At 28.2% G+C, this 19,985-nt stretch overlaps 1 protein-coding gene across 2 annotated transcripts in view; it reads left to right on the forward strand.

Moving 5' to 3' along the window:
• Nucleotides 1–19,985, forward strand: part of LOC136972931 ((E3-independent) E2 ubiquitin-conjugating enzyme) — an 86,667-nt gene that overhangs the window by 36,006 nt on the left and 30,676 nt on the right. The window contains exons 6-13 of one of the 2 annotated variants that reach the window (XM_067267590.1): nucleotides 414–529; nucleotides 6,927–7,282; nucleotides 8,000–8,172; nucleotides 9,863–9,965; nucleotides 11,017–11,122; nucleotides 12,518–12,638; nucleotides 15,495–15,623; nucleotides 19,267–19,367. In XM_067267590.1, coding sequence (XP_067123691.1) covers nucleotides 414–529; nucleotides 6,927–7,282; nucleotides 8,000–8,172; nucleotides 9,863–9,965; nucleotides 11,017–11,122; nucleotides 12,518–12,638; nucleotides 15,495–15,623; nucleotides 19,267–19,367 — 1,205 coding nt within the window. The remainder of the gene's footprint in view (nucleotides 1–413; nucleotides 530–6,926; nucleotides 7,283–7,999; nucleotides 8,173–9,862; nucleotides 9,966–11,016; nucleotides 11,123–12,517; nucleotides 12,639–15,494; nucleotides 15,624–19,266; nucleotides 19,368–19,985) is intronic. The other variant, XM_067267591.1, reaches the window with a different exon arrangement.

Here is a 19,985-nt window from a genome sequence, read left to right on the forward strand (position 1 = left end):
TTGCTTATTTGATTTTTTTTCTTTCATCAAGTGAGTTAACATAGATGTTAACTTGCTCACTTAACTAAATAAAGATAGTTTATTTTAAGGTATATAGTGTTTACGTTTTTCTATATATATAAAGGATAGTGTATAAAAATTTAATATTATCTAAATTATATTCTCTATAAAAAGTATATTTGAACTAAAGTGAAGATTTGTATAGTTAGTGAGTTTTCTTGTTTTATTTTTTTGTTGCATATCATAAATATAAAAGTCAGAAGGAAAAAATTCATTTCTTACATATGTTTTTTTCCTGAGTTTATTATTATTACTTATATAATAAAAATTAAATTTTAATTTTTAATATTAATCAATAATATTAAAAGTTACATAATATTATGATCAAACTAAAAATATAAAATTTTTTTTAGGTTAAAGTTATTTCTATAGGTGTCCAATGGTTATGCCGTGCTTACTGTGAAGGAAATACAATATCTACAGAAATTGAACAACCAAAATTCCTTATTCAAGGAGAAGATTTATTAAGGTGAATTAACCTTGTCCATTTAAGAAAAAAGAATTATTTCCTAAAATTTACCAATAGTCATTATTTAAGAATTAAATTACATGAAAACTTATTGAATAAAAATTTTGCATTACATTCTAATATTTTAAATATAATATCACTCTGATTATCTGAGTTGGTGTGGACTGATGATAACTTGGATAACTGAAAGCTCAAATAATACAAATGATCAGAATCATTTCAGATTAAAAATTATGAATATAAAACATTTATTTGGTATATTACTTTTAAGCTCTTTTTATACTTTAGTGAATTTAATCATATATAAGAACAATAATTTTTACAATATATGTACAATAATTTAAGAATAAAAATGTGTATCATTATAGTAACATTTTAATATGAATGATTTATCTCACATTGAAGTTAAATGATAAAAAAGTAACAGAAACTAATTATTTTGTAATACATGTTATTGTCTTAAAATTTCTTTTATGAATTACAGTATAAGAAATTAGTACATTTACTTACAGGTTTGCCTTGGATAATCTGGGTTTTACAATGTAAAAAAAAACTTGAAAATTATTTGTTTGTAAAAAAATTTTAAAAATTATTTTTTAAACTGAGGGGGAAAAAAAAATCTTATTCGTACCAAATGTAGTAAATCCTAAAATAATTTATAGGATAATATCTGAAAACATAGAACATCAGTTATTTTTCTTTTTCTAATTTTAAATGAAAATATAATGTGTATAAATTAATAATATGTATACTTTATACATATTAAAATATTCATTTTATTTGCCATAGTAAATCTATACATATATTTTTGAACATGAGTTTGTTTGTCTGATATAGAAATTAAGGGAGAATTATTGTATATGTTGACAAATAAGCCAACTTTTTCAGCATTAAAACAACTTTTAATAGTTAGAAATTGACATATAGCAGATATAAAATGTAAACCTTTATCATAGAATGCAAACAAATAAGACAGTATTCTTAGCAATTGGTATATACTGCTTACCATTTTCCAAACAACCTTCATAAATACATGCAAAAATGCATGTATTTATGTAGAAAGTTTTATTGGTAAATGATTTCTTTTAAACAATTCTTTTTCCCTAATAAATAAGTATGCATTCTAATTTCACTCTTTAAAATCAGAATATAGTAAAAAAATTGGTGCTGCATGCAAAAGGCACAAGATGTTTTAAATACACTAAATATTTTTTCATAAATATTGTATGTTGAAATGGAGATGTCTTACATGCTATAAAATATTGTAGTTAAAATTTAAACATGGCATTATCATATGTTTTCAAAAGCATTTAAACAGATTAAATAAGTTTAACTACTTATAAAAATGTCCTAGAATTACTTTACTGTACAGTTAATTTAGAAATTGTTTGAAGTAATCTTTATAATATCACATATTAATACATTAATATAACTAAAATTAAATTTAATTGACATATCAGTACAAATTTTTATATTGAGAAGTTACATTTTACATTATATACAGGGTTTCTATGCACCTGGAAAGTCAGGAAAAACTAGGGATTTTCATTAGTGCTCAGAAAAGTCAGGGAATTTGCCACCTTGACTACCTTGTTGATTTTTTTTGCTCACATGTAGGTAGACCAAGTGTAGCTGTCTGCAGGCAGCAAAGTGTAATGTTATACAGTGCAACTTATCAAAAGGTATGCAGAATATTTTCAGGATCAAAAATTTCCCCAAAAATTATTTCAGACAAAATAAAACCATAATTTATGAACTGATTAATAATTATTATTACATAGTTTAGAAATTTCAAATTAAATTATACATATAAGTAAGTAGGCCTACCATACAATTTGCCATGCAACACTAAGCTGATAAGATAACATAAATATTTTAGATTAAAAAAAGTGCTTTAATTTAAGCTCATGTTTTCATCATCATAGGTTAGCATATACAATTATAAACTTGATGCAATATGTTGATTAATAAAAATAGAATTGAAGGCCATAAATGATTATTTTTAGTTTTTGCATAGACGGTAATTAATGGACTTTTTAACATCCAAAATACAAAATTTATTTATGACAATGACCTCAGGATGAATTTTTATAAGGCTTAAAATTTCAGTTAAGGATGAACTTCAAGTAATGAACACTAATAAATATTGTAAAAAGAAAAATTTTCATATTGGAATTATTTTTGCACTATGGCCATTTTGTTTAACTTCTAAAACACTCCTTTATATTATTTAGGTTAAATTATTTTAACTCAAGTTAATAGTTTAAAAAGTTAATAAGAAAAATTACATACGTTTACAATTTAAATAATTTCATTAAAACATTATAATTTTTTGAAATTATTTAAAATTTTAAAATAACGCAAGTTGGGTCTGTGCCATGGTAATTGATACTGTGTTGCTTATGTGCTTAGCCCCATCAATGTCTTAGTGGATAAAACACTGGTAGTTGGTTGCAGGTTTACATATCACCAATGGGCTGGCCACAGTTTTTCAGGTTTTATTCACAAATCTAACATGTAAATAGTCAGTTTCCTGTAGAAAGTCTTCCTGGGAGGCATCCCTCCTTGCAGGATTTCCAGATGTTGCATTGCTTCTCCCATAAATCTTCCATTCTGAGATACTTAACTGCTTGTTTTATTTGACATTATTGAAAGCATCATCTGAAAACACTGAAAATTTTTGCACAGTGTGTAGTGCTGAATAGTAGAAATTTTTTTGCCCAGGTGGTTGAGATAATTTGGATAGCAGATTTCTCAACAATGTGTGGTCCACAGATTCCTGTGGGTCTAGATAAATATACTGACGGGAAACTATGCAAATTAGGTAAATGACAAAATTTATTAAATAGGTCTACCAGAAGGTGAAGTTTGAGAAACACTAGGTTAATGCATGTCATTGGGGGTATTTTGTACTTAGAGATGTGTAGTTTTTCCAGTTTTTTCAAAATTTGTATGAAGTTTTTTTTTTACAATTTAAATAAAGATGATATTAATATTAAAAGTATTACAGTGAAATGGTGACTTAATCTTTTCCATGCTAGTATATGCCCTTAGGCATATGTCACATGACTTGCCCTTAATTGGTGATGTGAAATTTGCCTTTAGGCGTAATTAATCAAAAAATTCGATTAATTTGCATTATATTCGAGTTTTTCAATGATCTTAGCTTTGATTCACTCTTCTGTAAGTCGATTGACTTTGTTTAAGCTAATAATTGTTTTGTTACCACCTCAGCGTCATAAATATTTTGGTAAAAAGGACACCCTACCATTCTACAGCAAATCTTTGCAGTTAACTACACAGTTGACTGAAAACAATCAGAGGGAAATTCCTTCTACAGTTTTATTGGATATCTTCTGTTTTTGTTGACATTACTTTAACTAATCACAGACTTGTGAAAGGAAAAAATTGTCACAAAAAGCCCCACCTCCAACCTTCAAAATAAAATGTAAACAATCGCAATAAATTCGCTTTTTAAATCATTTTTTTTTAGCTCTAATTAACTAATTTAATGCACTTACACATTAAGTTAGCTAATTCGACAATATTTAAGCAAATAAATATATTTTTAAAACTATCTAGCAATAAATATTCCTGGGAAACTACATCTCCCTATAGTAAGTCTACAGAAGATGTTTGTGCTGTTAATTGGCTTTAAAATTTTTGTTTCTATGCCTATTACACTCTAATTGGTAATTTATATTATGACTGAATCAACTTCAACGAATGAGAGTTTTTTAGAACCATCTGGTTGGGATTTTCCCACGAAGAACCAATCCACGTGATTAAAGTCAGAATGTAAACAAATGTTAAAAAAATAGCTATATTCTTCACTTTAGAGCCAAAATTCTACTAGTTTTCATGTTATTTGACTTTACTTAGACAAGAAGATTTCTTATCAAAAGCATCTAGCTGAAAAATTTACTGGAAAACTCATTACTTCCGCATATTGCGTAATTGCAGGAAAAAATTAACTAATCGCTTATTTTAGTGTATTATTGTATAAGGCATTGAAAAATATATAAAAAGTGTCAAATATTCACTATTTCATGCAGAAATATATGATGATAAACTTTAACGTGTCGCTTTATGCAATCGACTCCTCTCCCCGCTACGTAATTAGGGACATAGTGTAAATAATGGAAATAACTTCTCCCCTGCTCTAGCTAGGGAGCTGCAGTTTGTTTTGTTTAAAAGAAGACAGATGTGTCTACCTAATAGATGCACAAAGTTCAGCAATTCTCTGTAAATTAATTTTTTTTTCTTTTGTTTGTAAACTTCAAATTTTAATATTATTTTAAATTTGTATTAAACTATAAATTAAACAATTGTAAACTGTAATATGCTTTTAATCAAACACAAAAAACAGATTAAACATAGCACGATTTTGAAGCAAAATATCGCAATTTAAAAAATTATCCAAAAAATGCAAAAAATGTGCCGCATGACAAATTCCACTCAAAAATGTTCTGTAGATTGCCAGCCAGGAAATGGTTAATATGTGGAGTGTGTATAATAGAAATGTAAAGAATGCACAAGTGCTATTCGTCAATTTTTATTTTTCGATACTATACCTAAAGACCAAGTTCAAAAGCAGTTCTTGAAACTTTACAAACCATATCAAATGAGTTAGTTTTAATTTTTACATCAAAATATAAATAAATAAAATATATCGAAGCTACAAAATTATCTTCGTGTTTTATAATTAAACAGAACACAAAAACAATTTTGTAGCTTTGAAAAAATATTATATATAATGAAGCGTGCAATGCCATAATGTTGTAAATGCCAAAAAACAAATTTTTCAGGAGAGAGAAAAAACACTTTTTCTAATGAACAAACTTTAATCAAATGCTATAAAAATTATTTTAACAATTTACACTTTGGAATAAAACATTGGGTTTAATTTCAAACACCTAAGTATGATAGTAAGGAAACAAAAAAAGTTTAAAAACAGGGTTAGAGCCATAATGTTGTAAATGCCAAAATTGTGCAAGTGCATAAAGTTGTAAATGCCAAAAACAATTGCAATCATAAAATTAAAGTTTCTACAGCTGAAAAACAGTTTTGAATACCAAAAACTTACATTTAAATTATTAAACACAATTTACAAATTCAATATCAATTTTAACATTAAAAACTGGCAATAATCTATTAGTGACTGCTTCCTGGCTTCAACAATGTTGGGCTCACAGTTTTGGCACTTGAACTGGGCTATAATCTTTATCAATTGTAATATAATTATGATAAATAAAGGAAAATATAAGCAATAAGGTATTAATTTAGTGTAATAAAAGTTAAAATGTATTTAAAAATTTCAAATTTGAAAGATTAATGGAAGTTCGAATATCATTTTGAAATATCAAATAATAAGGTGATACAGGTTAACTATTAATAAACTGGGATTCAGTTATCCGGTTCTGCGTAAAAAACTCACTGCGTTACAAATTGGAATAACAAAATGATGCAAATGTAAACCGTAGCATTTTACGTGCCAAAATTCACCTGGCTTGCACTTTGGCACTTAAAACGTTATGGCTTGCACATAAATTCATCTTCAAAATATAGCCACTTAGAGTGCCACTATTGCCACAATATTTTTTTGTAGGAAAATACATTGTATTTAAAATTCATTTCTTCAATAAAACGTATTTTGAGAAAAATGGCATTTACAACCTTATGGCATTGCACGCTTCATATATATATCTATAACATATACTCGAGGGGTCTGTCCCAAAAGTAAGTGTACTGATTTTTTATTTCAAAGTATTCAAAAGTTACATCAAACTACAAACAATCTCCTTCAAAGTACAACCCTTGGAGATCACACAATGGTTCCAAAGTTTTTCCACTAGTGGTAGCAGTACTTGAAATCGTTTTCCTTAAGGGTGTTTCATTCATCGGTTACAACTTTTTGATGTTTTCCACTATACCAAAATGATGACCTTTCAACTTTGATTTTATCTTAGGGAATAGATAGAAGTCACATGGAGCTAAGTCCAGGCTGTTGGGAGGTTGTGGGAGTGTGGGGATTTTTTCTTGGCCAAAAACACTCAAATTGATAGCACTGCATGAGCAGGTACGGTACTGTACATTATCATAGTGCAGCACCCAATCTTCTGCAATGTCCCTGCAGACTTGCTTGACCCATTTTTGAAGTTGTTCCAAGACATCTTTGTAGAAGGCATGATTAACTGTTAACAAAAATTTGAGTAGGAATCCTGTATATAAACAAATATATAGTATATGTAGGCAGTTATGTAATTTTAATAAATATTACATATATAGAATGTTTAATGGAAAGTATTTATTTATTTATTTAAAAAATGAAAATTATATAATTATTTAATGATTATTTAAAGCATAAATTTATTAAAATTTTGTTTTTAATTTTTAGAGTGAAAATGATGCATGTATTTGAACCTTGTGCTCTTCAAATAGGTGATAGAAACTTTTATGTTATTAAGGAAAGTGATAAAATTATAACATTGGAAGAGTGGAAACAGACACTTACAAAATCATTGTGTCCAGATAAAGTTTTAATTAATTCTTCTGCAAAAGAACCTGAAAATGCAGATACAGATATTGTTGAAGAAACTTCATCAGATGTCTTAAATATAGAACAACAAAATAACATCAATCAAAATGAATCTGATTTTGAAAGTGTTGATGAAGATGAGGAAGGAAATACATCAGATTCTGCTTCTCAAAGCAGCTATTCAACATCATCATCTGTAGATATTGGGAAAAAAGGTATATAATATTTGATATTAAGATATTGGCTAGCAATTTTTTTGGAAAATTATTTTATTAAGTTGTTTAAATTTAACAATTTAAAATTGTTAACTTGTTAGATCTGTTCATTTGGTTGGGATAATACACATTTCTGTGTTAATTTGACGTAATCTGATCAGTTTTAAATTCTGAAGAATGATGTCAAATTTATATTAAAATATGCATTATCTCATCCAATTGAACATACGTAACATGTAACAGCATATAATGTTGTTGTTTATCTTGGGCTTTGTGTGACCTGAGCCTTTTTACAATATGAACTATGTATAATAACAATAACCAAATTCTGATTAGAATAAGTGAAGTTTTATAATATATTTTAACTTACATAATGTATGGGACTATTTGATACAATGGGAAATTTTGATAATATTGACTGATTGATACTATTATTTGTGTTAATAATTAGAAATTAAATTTAATACAAGATAATGACTTAATCATCTATCTTTAGTCCAAATTAAATAGCATTTACATATTTAATTATCCAAAATGTAGCTTGATAATAAATTTGGCATGATCATTTAATCGATAATATGATTCAGGCTTAGTTTCTTATATAATTTTAAAAATTATAAGTATAGAACTAAAATTATTAAAATGATGATGATAACTATTTTTTAATAGATTATACTGGTATATGAATGTTAAGGATTTAATATTCTAATTTTCTAGGAAGTAAGTCTAAGTCAAGAAAAGGTCCATCGCTTGCTACAAAAATGCTGAAGAAAAAGAAATTAAAGAGAGCTCGAAAAAAGTTGCTTCAAGATCTTTTGCCTCTTAAAACTGGTGATCGTGTAGTAACTGAAACTTTAGTGACTAAAACTAATGCTGATGTTGTATGGCAGGTATATGTTATATACATTTCTAAAAATAGATAATATAGAGAGATACTTCATAAGAAAAAACTTCTAGAAATAGTTCTAAAAATAAATGTTTTGTAATATCCATCTGATTTTATGAGTAAAGATCTGGAAAAAATAATTTAACTAATAATAATTCGATATCTTGCCTTTTTTAATGAATTTTTTTGTTTAGTTTTTGAAGCATTTTTTGATATTCACAGTTATATTTTGCTCTTCGTATTTAACAGGTTAATTTGATTTACAGTTAATTTGATCTAAAAACATTTAAATGTTTTAACCTTTTTGGTAACATTTTTCTGACCTTCTAATAATATAAATTTAAATAACACATTCATTTGTATAACATTATTTCCTTTAAAAAATAATAACTTTGCTAATTTATTAATTAAATTTATTATTTTTCATAAATTTTAATTAAGAATAATGTGTAATTAAGAATAAAGGAACATATTATTTCAATGTTCCTCATTTGTTTCCAATTATTCTTAATTAAAATTTATGAAAAATAATAAATTTAATTAATAAATTAGCAAAGTTATTATTTTTTAAAGGAAATAATGTTATACAAATGAATGTGTTATTTGAATTTATATTATTAGAAGGTCAGAAAAATGTTACCAGAAAGGTTAAAACATTTAATTGTGACAAATTAAATAAAAATAGTAAAAGATATTTACTTAAATTCTTTGCGTATATTTTTAGCATATAAATTTTCATATATAATTATGAATAAATAGTGGAAATTAATTAAAAAATACAGTGAAACCTTGCTTAATGAGTATAATTCGTTCCAGAGTCTTACCCGTAATGTGAAACACTCGTTAAGCGAAACAATTTTTCCCATAGAAATTAATGTAAAATACGATAATGCGTTCCATGCCAAAAAAATGCTCAAATGTTTTATGTATAACGTTTACTCAAAAAAAATTGTACAATATACACTGTTAAGGAGCGTGAATCATCATCATCTTTTCTTCTAGCATGGAATGAACCATCCTGGAATGAGAATTCGATTTGCAGAAACAAAAAAAAAATCACAGCTAATATGTTTGATAAACACTCCAAACGATATGCCAAATTCTTGGGTTATGTAAATGCTATAATTAAATGTTAGAAATTAATTAATTTAACTAGAGGTAGGCAGTTATGTTTCCATCTCATATTAAATTTAATAATTATAAATAGTTAATTTTTAAATCAGACCTTTCTAAAATTTAATTTGGAATCGGTCATTAAATTTAATGACCCAAGAATTTGACATATTGTTTGGCGTGTTTATTATATAACAGGCTATGGTTGTTGATGTTTATAAATAATATGTGTGAACACAAGTTTGGAAAAATATGTGATCACAAGCAACACTAAGATGCTAGCAGAAGGAGTGCTAAACCCAGACTGATGGAGCATGCTGCATGCACACAATTCGGGACTTCCCCTCTCTTCTTCACTCGTTATGCGAAACATCGCTTGTTAAGCGAGGCAAATTTTTACAATTTGTTTTGCTCATTATGCAAAATACTCATTGTGAGAGGTGCTCGTTAAGCGAGGTTCCACTGTAAATGTTTAAATCACAAATAATTTAATCAATTTATTTTTGATTTTCTTAAATTCTAAAAATATTTTTAATTTTATAGTACATTGTGTATTTTTAATATGAAATATTTTCTATCAGGATGGTTCTATTGAAGAAGAAATTCCATCAGCTGCTTTATATCCAGTTCACCATTTAGATGGGCATGAATTTTTTCCTGGTGATTTTGTTATTGAAAACAAAGGTATGCTATTAATTAAAATAAAATTTAATTAAAATATAAATAGAAATACAGTCAAATCTCCATAAAGCATCTGTTATAAAGCACCAATAATAGTCAAATCTGATAAACTGCTCCCTGATAACATGCTATTTTTGCTGACTGCCAAAAGTAATAGAACATACTGAATAAAATGTAATATTTTTTGTAATTTGAAAATTATTACTTAAAAAAATAAAATAAATTTCCACTGCTTGTAGAAATATTAACTGAATTAACCACTTGTTGTCCGGACCCGAGTTAACTGGGGCAAGTTTCATAGCGTTACAAACAAAACGGTACTTTTGGCCCGGAAAAATTTTTTTTTTTTTTGCATCTTTGGAATGTTTTCTAAGTCTCCAAATTTTTTGAAAAATTTTTACCCGCGCGAAAAAATTTTATTGCGATTTTAATTAACCTTTAATGACGCACGATTAACGCTCAATTGTTTAAATATGAAATTTTTTTATAAAACTTCATTCATCCTTCTAAAGTTCTAGAGCGCCGATTTTACTTCGGTAAAGTTATTTAAAGCTATTTTCTGTTGTCAAAAACAACATCCAATAGTTTTTAATTTTTTTAATTAATAGATTTTATTATATATACGTTTAATTAAGTCGGGGGAATCGAAAATTTCAATTAAAATCGTAATTTTAAAAAAATATTTAGAAATATACTGCCATCTAGTATTCACCCTACTTTTTACCCTTCTCCTCCCGAGAGTTTCATGAGAATGTCCCGCGAAACACGACACCAGCTGTTCTCAAGGTCATCCAGCTGTGTAAACAATGACTCATCAGTGTCAAGTTTCGCACTAAGGCGAGAAAAAGGAAATTGTACTTTGAAGCTTTTTCTTCAAAATTAACACATTTCTTTCGTTTTTTTTCAGTTTTAAATATTTTTTATTGCTTTTAATATAAGGTTCTAAAAAAGTCTGCGTTAAGAGGTTAAGATTCAAAATGAAATTTATGATTGTTAATTATTGTGCAATTATAGTTTAATGTAAGTGAATTATAGAATAATTATTTAATTATAGATAGTCCTAGACCACATGAATATGGTGTTGTTAAGAAAGTTGATCATACTGGTCGTACTGCATTAGTTACTTGGATGAAAACATACTTAGCAGGTTCCGAGCCAGTGTAAGTAAATAAAGATTAAGTGAATGTAATTTACAGGTTTATTAATTTAAGCCTTGTGTTATAAATTATATAAAGTCGATAAAAAAATAATAAAAATACTGTCAAATCTTGGGTTTCAAATGCCTCATTTTTTGAACAATTCGGTTTACAAAAAAGTTTGAAGGCCATATTTGCTCCGGTTCCATACAACAATTTGGTTGCCAAACAAACTACTCAGCAAGAGCCAGCCACAGATTAGAGAGAGACAAACTGTCAACTCCATATACTTCCTGTGTTAAGGAAAGCTGATGGCCTGACCAATCTACAACAGGACTACTGATTCAAATGTCATAAGTTAGTCGTGTCCAGATCACCTTGTGGCATTAGACATCAGGACACAAACCATTGATGATAATGTTACTCACATTAGATTTTAATGTATACATTGAAAGCTAATGTTGATGAGTAACATTAACATTATCTTAATGTGAGTAACATTAACATTATCTTAATGTGAGTAACATTATCATGTGGGTAAGATACTACTACCATTTTTCAGTATCTTCACAATTGAATTTAAATCAAATTAATTAATAACACATTACAGACAGTCCTCTACTTTTGTACCTAATTGGTTCCTGAAATGTGTATGAAAGTTGAAACGTACGAAAGTAGAGCAATGTAAAAAAAAATATTAAAAGGGGTTTTCAAAATATTTATTTTTTATTGATTAGTATCTGGTGTTTTTTTATAAATTTGTCAAGAGATAATTGAATTGTACTCTTCTTTTTCTTTTCTTGATAGAGTTCTGTAACATACTGTGTCTTTTTCTATTGCCCTTTGTACACGAAATTATACATGTTTTGCTATATATGTTGATAAAACGAGAAAATACAAAATGTGCATGAAATAGTGAATTGTATGAAAGTAGAGGACCACCTTAATTAATAAAAATATGTTCTAACTCAATTACCAGTACTAATAACAACCATTAACAAACCTTTAAATTTGGTAAGAAAACATTTAATAAAACATCCAACGAATGCTTCCAAGGTTTGCTTCAGGTTAGAGAACTAATTAGTATTAATATTTGCATAATATAAATGACATCCATGAATTTGTGTTTAAAGGTGCTTAACTCAAATTAAATAACAAAAATTTATTAATATAATAATAATATTTAATATTTAAATTATTCCCAGAATGATTATCTTGTGGAAAAAATCACTGTTTGTTTGGACTTACCTTTGTATAGTATCTATCTGCTTGTACTGTTCTCAAATTTATGGGCTTAAGGAATAATTTTTAAAATAATAATTGAAAAATTTAGTTGATGACAACATGCTTAGACAATTTTTGTTCTTTTGTTTAAAATCTGATTCATGATTATTGAATTTTATTTGGTATTTTCTTTAGACCTGAAGAACTTAATAACCAAGAAGTTAGTGTATATGATATCAAAGATCATCCTGATTTTCGGTACAGGCCTGGTTCTTGTGTAATACGGGTAGCCAACTTTCAGGTTGGAGTACATTCTGTAATTATATTTTCATTTTAATAATTACTTATTATACAATTTTTACTTTAATTTTTTAATTAAAATTAATCGATAAATTGTTTAAAATTATTTAAAATTTTTATTTTGCTCTAGTATTATTTACTTATAATTCAGATATTACATATTAACTAATAAATGATACTGTTGGATATTACTTACCTGAAATATAGCTAATTAATTATAAAGATATTTTGTAACATGGATTAAAGGTAGACAATTAAGCTGCCATTTTGTGTTGAATTTAAATAGTTAGAAGTAAATAAATTCAGAATATTTTGGAAGAGATTGATCCAGAGTGATGTTTGGATGTTTAACTCCTGTTTACCATGCACCATCAATCCAGACTTCTGTCCAATCACTACTTCCAGACTAGTTTAAAAGATAACCATACAGGACAACTTACTACATCAAATTATGGGGAGAATTATACAAGGTGCGTCTGAAAAGTTCGGTGAATGGTCCCATAGTTGAATAACCGTGCTGGTTAGGATGTTGCGCTCATGCAGACGTAGTAAGAGACTTGCCAATTAATGCCCCCTAGCATCGAAATCACGACAGTTAAACGAAAGTGCACGCAACAAACAATGCAACGCAGTCAGTATGAGAAGGAGTGTCACTGCGAAATGGAGCAACGCGTGAACATCAAGTTTTGCTTCAAATTAGGCAAAATGGTGACGGAGACACATGAAATGTTAGTGAAAGTGTATGGTGTGGAAGCAGTGAGTAAAAAGTGTGTTTTTGAATGGTTTAAATGCTTCAGAGACAGAAAGGAAGATGTTGATTGCCTTTTTTTGACAGTAAGGGCTTGATCCATCATGAATTTTTACCCAACGATACAACCATCAACACAGAATTCTACGAGGGAGTTTTGAAACGGCTGCTGAAATGCATCCGGCGACTTCGGCCACAATTGTACCAGAGTAGACAGTGGACTCTGCTCCACGACAACGCCCGTCTGCACACTGTGAGCCACGTATGGCACTTCCTCACTACATGCCAGGTGACAGTTCAACAACACTCTCCATATTCTCCAGATCTGGCACCTGCAGATTTCTTCTTGTTTCCCCGCCTCAAAGGAGTCCTGAAGGGCCTATGCTTTTCCGACATTGCGCAGATCCAACGTGTGACAATGGTACTTCGTGCGATACCGAAAGAAGCATTTGCTCACAGCTTCCGGCAGCTGTACAACCAATGACAAATGTGTGTTGTCGCTAATGGCAATTACTTTAAATGCCAGTAAAGGTATTTTGTTTGTATCTCTTGTTTCCTTTATTTTATGAGACCATTCACCGAACTTTCGAGATACACCTTGTACATGCACTGCCTTTTATGACACTTAGCCAAGTTACACTTATATCTTCTAAATTGGCCTGAAAGCAAAAGATTGAATGGAAATCTGGCCAGCATAATTGGCAGTGCATCTTCACAGTAAGCAGGAGTTGAGTTCAGAGGTAAGAGTCCCATTTTGAATTACTGTAATTTTTTTCTCTAGACTGTTTTAATAATTAGAAATAAGTAAATAATTTAATTTAAATTTAACATAAAATGGTGACTTTTATCACCTACATTTAATCCAAATTACATAATATATTATTTATAATTAATTAACCAAATTATAGCCTGATTTTAAACCCAGTGTTATTTGTTTATTACTATATATTGGGCATGGTTAAGATGCAATTACAAGGACTGTTTAGAAATTAACCTCTGGTATGTTATAAAAAAACAAGAATAAAGACAAACTATATTTATTATACACAGAAAAATACATACATATGGTTGAAAAGAGATCATGGAAGAACACGATTGGTTGAATTTGAACTGGTAACACATGTGCCTCAGAAAAGAGATGGTTGAAGAAGACATCAGGCCACCAAGGCAGACCTGGGATAGAACTGAGATCAACAAAGTGGCTGATTGGTCAGTCATAGACCAGACGACAACTATACAAAGTTGACGTGGAAGCGGAAGTTTTGAGTTTGGATCTGTCTTGCTGTCTGAATTCTACGATAGCCAAAGAAAGTGTTATTGCTAGCCAATTGCTCATCTGTTGTAAGGTGCCTTCTTGACAAACAAGTTTGGGAGATACAAACTATTTGAACTTTATCTTGTGTTATTGGTGTACCAGAACAGATGCCAATTGTGAGCAGTTTTATTTTTAACATTACTTATATCTTAGCTACTTCTTGACATAAGTTCTGCCAGAATTCAGGCATTTGTCATAATGTGGCACTATTTTATGTATCCCCTCATTAAAGAAATTTGTTGTCTGGGAGTTCAGCCATCCATGAGTGCCATGAATTAGTTTCCAATTGGATTCAATTTGCTGCATTTCAGTCATGCTTTTCATTTTTGGGAACAAGTGAGTCATTTAGTGCATGTAAAATTGAGGCTGTAGGTGGTGTGATAAAACAACTTCCAATAAAAAGAAAGTAATACTAGTTTAAAAAGTTACATTATAACAGCAAAAGCAGTTGACAAAAGAGTTGATTGCCAGTCACATTGCTATACTCTAATCTTAGAAAGAATTGTATTGTATTGTAATTTTAAATGAATTACAATAAAGGTTCTTATGATTTTAAATTATCGTAGAGCTATATTTTTTATATCGTAATATTTCTAGTGTTTTACAGTTAAAGTAGAATTTCATAATAAAACTTTGATTATTTTGACAAAGTATTAATTCTTTAATTTATTATAAAAACATACTGTATTTCATACTTCACGAATGAAAATATATAAAATATGATTTTTAAATTTAACTATTGGATAAATAATTTCAGAAATTTAAAAAGGAAATACTTATAAATAAAAAAATTTGATATTTTTATATAGGATACTGATCCTTATTGTACAGCTGGTCAAGTTATAGATGTATATTCTTCTGGTCAAGTACAAGTGTCTTGGGTTAGTGGGCGAACTTCTCTTTGTTATCCTCAAGAATTGTATAGGGTGGGAGAATATGTAAGTATTACTAGATACATAATCCTTTTTCTCAAATTTTACTGTATTTTTAATAATTATACCTTTTGTATTGCTTTAACGGGTTAGCTGATGATGATTGTTTATAATAATTATACCATAAAATGGGGTGAATAAAAACACCTTTCTGTCTAAATGATTCTGTAACTCCAATAACATTAATGATGTGACTTCATAAGTTTCCTAAAATATTATTCTTACCCTCTTTAACAACTTCAGTAGATGATGTATGAATTCGTTGATATTTTTTTTTTACTTGATGATTTTTTTCACTTTGAGTTAGGATGAATAGGAACAGTAACTTAAAAGTCATATTTGCTTCTATTTATTTTACAACTAGAGAATTGAAGCGAAACACTTTTTCTTTGCAAAACTGTTTATTAGTTACTTAGATCTTACATTACATACATTAGAACTTACACAGAAAGAAAGCAGCTTTTACAACACTCTACTCAAGAGTGTTGTGAAGTCATTAAGAAAATTTGTTTTTGAAGCATACTGAAGAGCTGGTAATGGATATAGTCTCTTAACAACATTTCCATATTTAAGGTGAAATTCATGTCTCCAAAAATCCCATCATCTGTGTTCTTCTGTAAAAAGTTCTCACATATCTACATTCTTCAATTTGACAGACTGGCAAATTCAAGATTTTCTGTTACGTGGTTGCCAAAATATAAGCAATTGAAAAGTGCAAAAATAGCAAAAAAAGCTGTATTTTCTTCTTTTTCATCTCCTCTTCCCTTTTCTTCATCTGGCACTGCAGATACTTGTAGAGGGGAAAACTCAGTGACGTAGCATGGGTGTCAGCTGCCCAGGGTGGAGGAAAATTTCGCCACCCCCTTATTTAGGTATAAGTAATGAAAAATTCCATGCTCATTTCAATCAGTTTGAATCATAGGTGCGACAAAAATATGAAATAAAATGGTTCAAATTTTTTACAAGATGATGATATTTATTGTGAAATTTTGCTGTCCCCTAAAAGTGCTGCCTGGGGCGGGCCGCCCCTGCCGCCCCATTATGCTACGCCACTGGAAAAACTACTAGGTCTAGAAAGCTCGGATTTCAACCTGTCCCGTGTTGTTCCCGAATATTTTTGTGTTGACCTCATTTGACCTGTCTAGTTGACCCCAAACTTATTCGTTTTTGCATCAGAACGTTTTTGATACTAGATGGTGCCATCTGTCATAATTTTTATATTAAACAAACTTTGGAAATATAATTTTTTGTTTTTATATTTATTAATATATCTATTTTGTTTGTGAAAAATAAAAACATAATTTTTAATGCCATGATTATTTTTAAGAAAAATAATTTTTGTTAGGCTTAGCATCAACAAAAATTCAACATGGCAGCCACACGCAATGGAGAAAAATTTCAACATGGGATAGGTTAAACTTAAGTCTTTCTCATTATCAGTGAGGTATTCATGAAATTTCAGGGTCAATAGATCAAAGTTCATGGGGGTTTCCTATAGAACTAATTCAGTTTTACAGCTCAATTTTATGCTTATAAAGATAAAATTGCATGAAAACAAATGAATTTTATTCAAAGTGTTACTCATAATTACAAAAGCTCAAAATTCTGCAAATTAAAACTTTTTATAATGATTTTTCTAAACAGCATATTGAAAGTGTCTATTAGTGCTAACTGAAATGAATATTGAAAGTGTTCGATTGGCAGCATATTTGATTGGCGGTGTATTCAGTTGCCGAGTGCCAACCAAATTGTACATTGTCGTCTTATATTGTGACGTAATAATACAATTATTAAACGAAAACATCTGAGATGTAAAAAATTTGTCAGGTGAAAATTTATGACAATTTAGATGATGGTAAAAATTTTTCTTAACAGTTTTTTCTTGGTAAAGATAATCCTGATGCTTGGAAGTAGTACCCCAAGACTTATCTGTATTATTGTTTATACTTTTCATCTCCAAGTGCCAAGCTTATCTTTACCGAAGAAAAACTGCTAAGAAAAATTTTTACCATCATTTAAATTGTCATAAATTTTTACTTAACATAATTTTTTTATTTATGTCTCAGATGTTTTTGTTTGGATAATTACATTACATAAAGAGATCATTGATTATAAAAAAAACATTCAAAATATGAGTGATTTTAATGAAAATTTAATAAAATAGCACATTTTTTTTTAATGCAGTGAGTATTGTAATATGACACTTACCAATAAAGTTTGTCAAACATCAAGAATGTGTATACAACTGTCACAACATTCAGACAGACATCTAGAACAGTGTTGCCAGCTTAACAAAATGTATCCATATTTTGAAAAATAACATCCAAAGAGAAAGCATAGAAAAATTGATTTGTTGGCTAGTTTCTTTGTCAAAAACACAAACAATTTTTTTGAAGTTTTTGTTTCTAATCATCTGTTAATCAGCAGTTTCAAAGTGACTCCACTTTAAGCTGGGGTCACTTGGAAAATTAAAAAAGTCACTAACCATTTTTCCAGTTTAAAATTTTATTTATTTTATTTCAAATTATTTATTACCACCAGTTTTACTTTGTAATTAATACAGGCGCTGGTAGCCTTTTCAGGTTGGAGTTAAGAAACCAAAATTAACATGTTAAGCTATCACTTAGAAATTATTTTTGAATAATTCCAAATAACACAATGTTTAAACAATATTTCACATGTTCTGTCATGTCAAAACTTTCATCTTTTTTCATTAGACTAAACTATAAAATTGAAAATGATGTTATCCTAAAAAGTTTTCTAAATTTACTTCAGTTGATAAAAAAATTCCCAATCTGGAAATGCTGGGTACCATTACATGAAAACTGCCTTTGGTTTTCAATGTCACTTCCTGCTTTCCTGCCCAAACTTGCCACATGATATGACATTGCTAGGTGTGTGATGCATGGGCCTCCCATTGCATGGAAACTCGACATTGTGCTGTTTACAAGAAGCATGCTTTTTGGTTCAATTTCAAGCTGAATATCGAAATAAGTTGACTAGAATTTTATCGTCACTTTAATAAAAATATTCCACGATAATTTTGGCACTATGCAATGTGACCCCCATGTTCCAGTAATCAAAATAATTACCTTTTAATTTACTATTTTAGTTTTGATGAATTATTATTTCTTCATCTAATTTATATTGATCATGTGTTGAGATTAAACTATTAAAATTATCCACTATAGTTATTAATTTAATTTGAATGTAAAAATTTTAAACTTAAATTATAGTTATAATTGATACATTTTTTTATTTGATAATTTTTAAAAACATTAATTTTTGATGTGTAATTAACTCTATCTGATAAAATATTAAAAACAATGATTTGAATTATTATTTTAAATGTACACAGTATATCAATTGTACAACCTTTGCCATTATATTCTACAGTATTGTAAAATTAAATTTTTGCTTAAATCCTTTATTTAAAAAAGTAGTCTTTTTAGTATAATAATTTCTATTTCAAATTACTTTGAAAATATTAATAAGCTATTAAAATTTAGAGTGATAATTATTTATTTCAAAATTTATTTATGAAATATTTCAAAAAAAAATTTTTTATTTTTTAAGTCTAAAACATTTAAATAATTCTTATATATGCATTATTTTTAATGCCATGATTATTTTGGAAATTTTTTTACAGGATTCAGATGATCTCTGGGGAGATGATGAAAGTTTTGGTGATGAAGATAATGATAGTTGGGAAACAGAGTCTGAAGGTTCAATTTTTGGAGGGGAAGATGGGTAAATAAGTATATTGCAATGACATATTGTACTTTTAAAATATAAATCTAAAATTTAGTTTAGATTGCAGATTAATTCAAATTTATCAAATACAGTAATTGAAAATATTTAAATAATTCAATAAATTTATGAGATAGGTGAAGACAGTTAAAATATAATACAGCATTGTTAATATACTAGTAATTTTACGTGAAATTATTTTTATATTTTTATTATTTATAGTAAATTGTAATTATCCAAATGTAATATTTAGTGTAGTATATTTGATGAAAATTTATAATTATAAATTCTAAAGGGTTTTAATAAATTTTTATTTTTAATAGAGTAGATCTTGGTGGTTTGTCATTATTTTGATACAGTTGCTTAGTAAATTGATCTAAATTTTTAATTTACAGCCATTGGTATTTTTGACTTCTTGAAAGATTATTTTAATAAATTAATTTTTGTATTTATAATTAATGTAGAAATGTGTGGTAAAATTCTTTGAAATAATTGATTTTTTAAAAGTTTTTAATTAAACATTTTTGTATATATACAAAAAAAAAAAAAATCCAGCAACATGTTGGTGGATTAGTTTTAAATTTGGAGAGCTATTTTGGAGAAATTTTATAAGACAAA

This window comes from Centruroides vittatus, unplaced genomic scaffold (genome assembly GCF_030686945.1).
Source record: "Centruroides vittatus isolate TY-2023 unplaced genomic scaffold, ASM3068694v2 contig_3066, whole genome shotgun sequence".
NCBI classification, from domain to species: Eukaryota; Metazoa; Arthropoda; class Arachnida; order Scorpiones; family Buthidae; genus Centruroides; species Centruroides vittatus.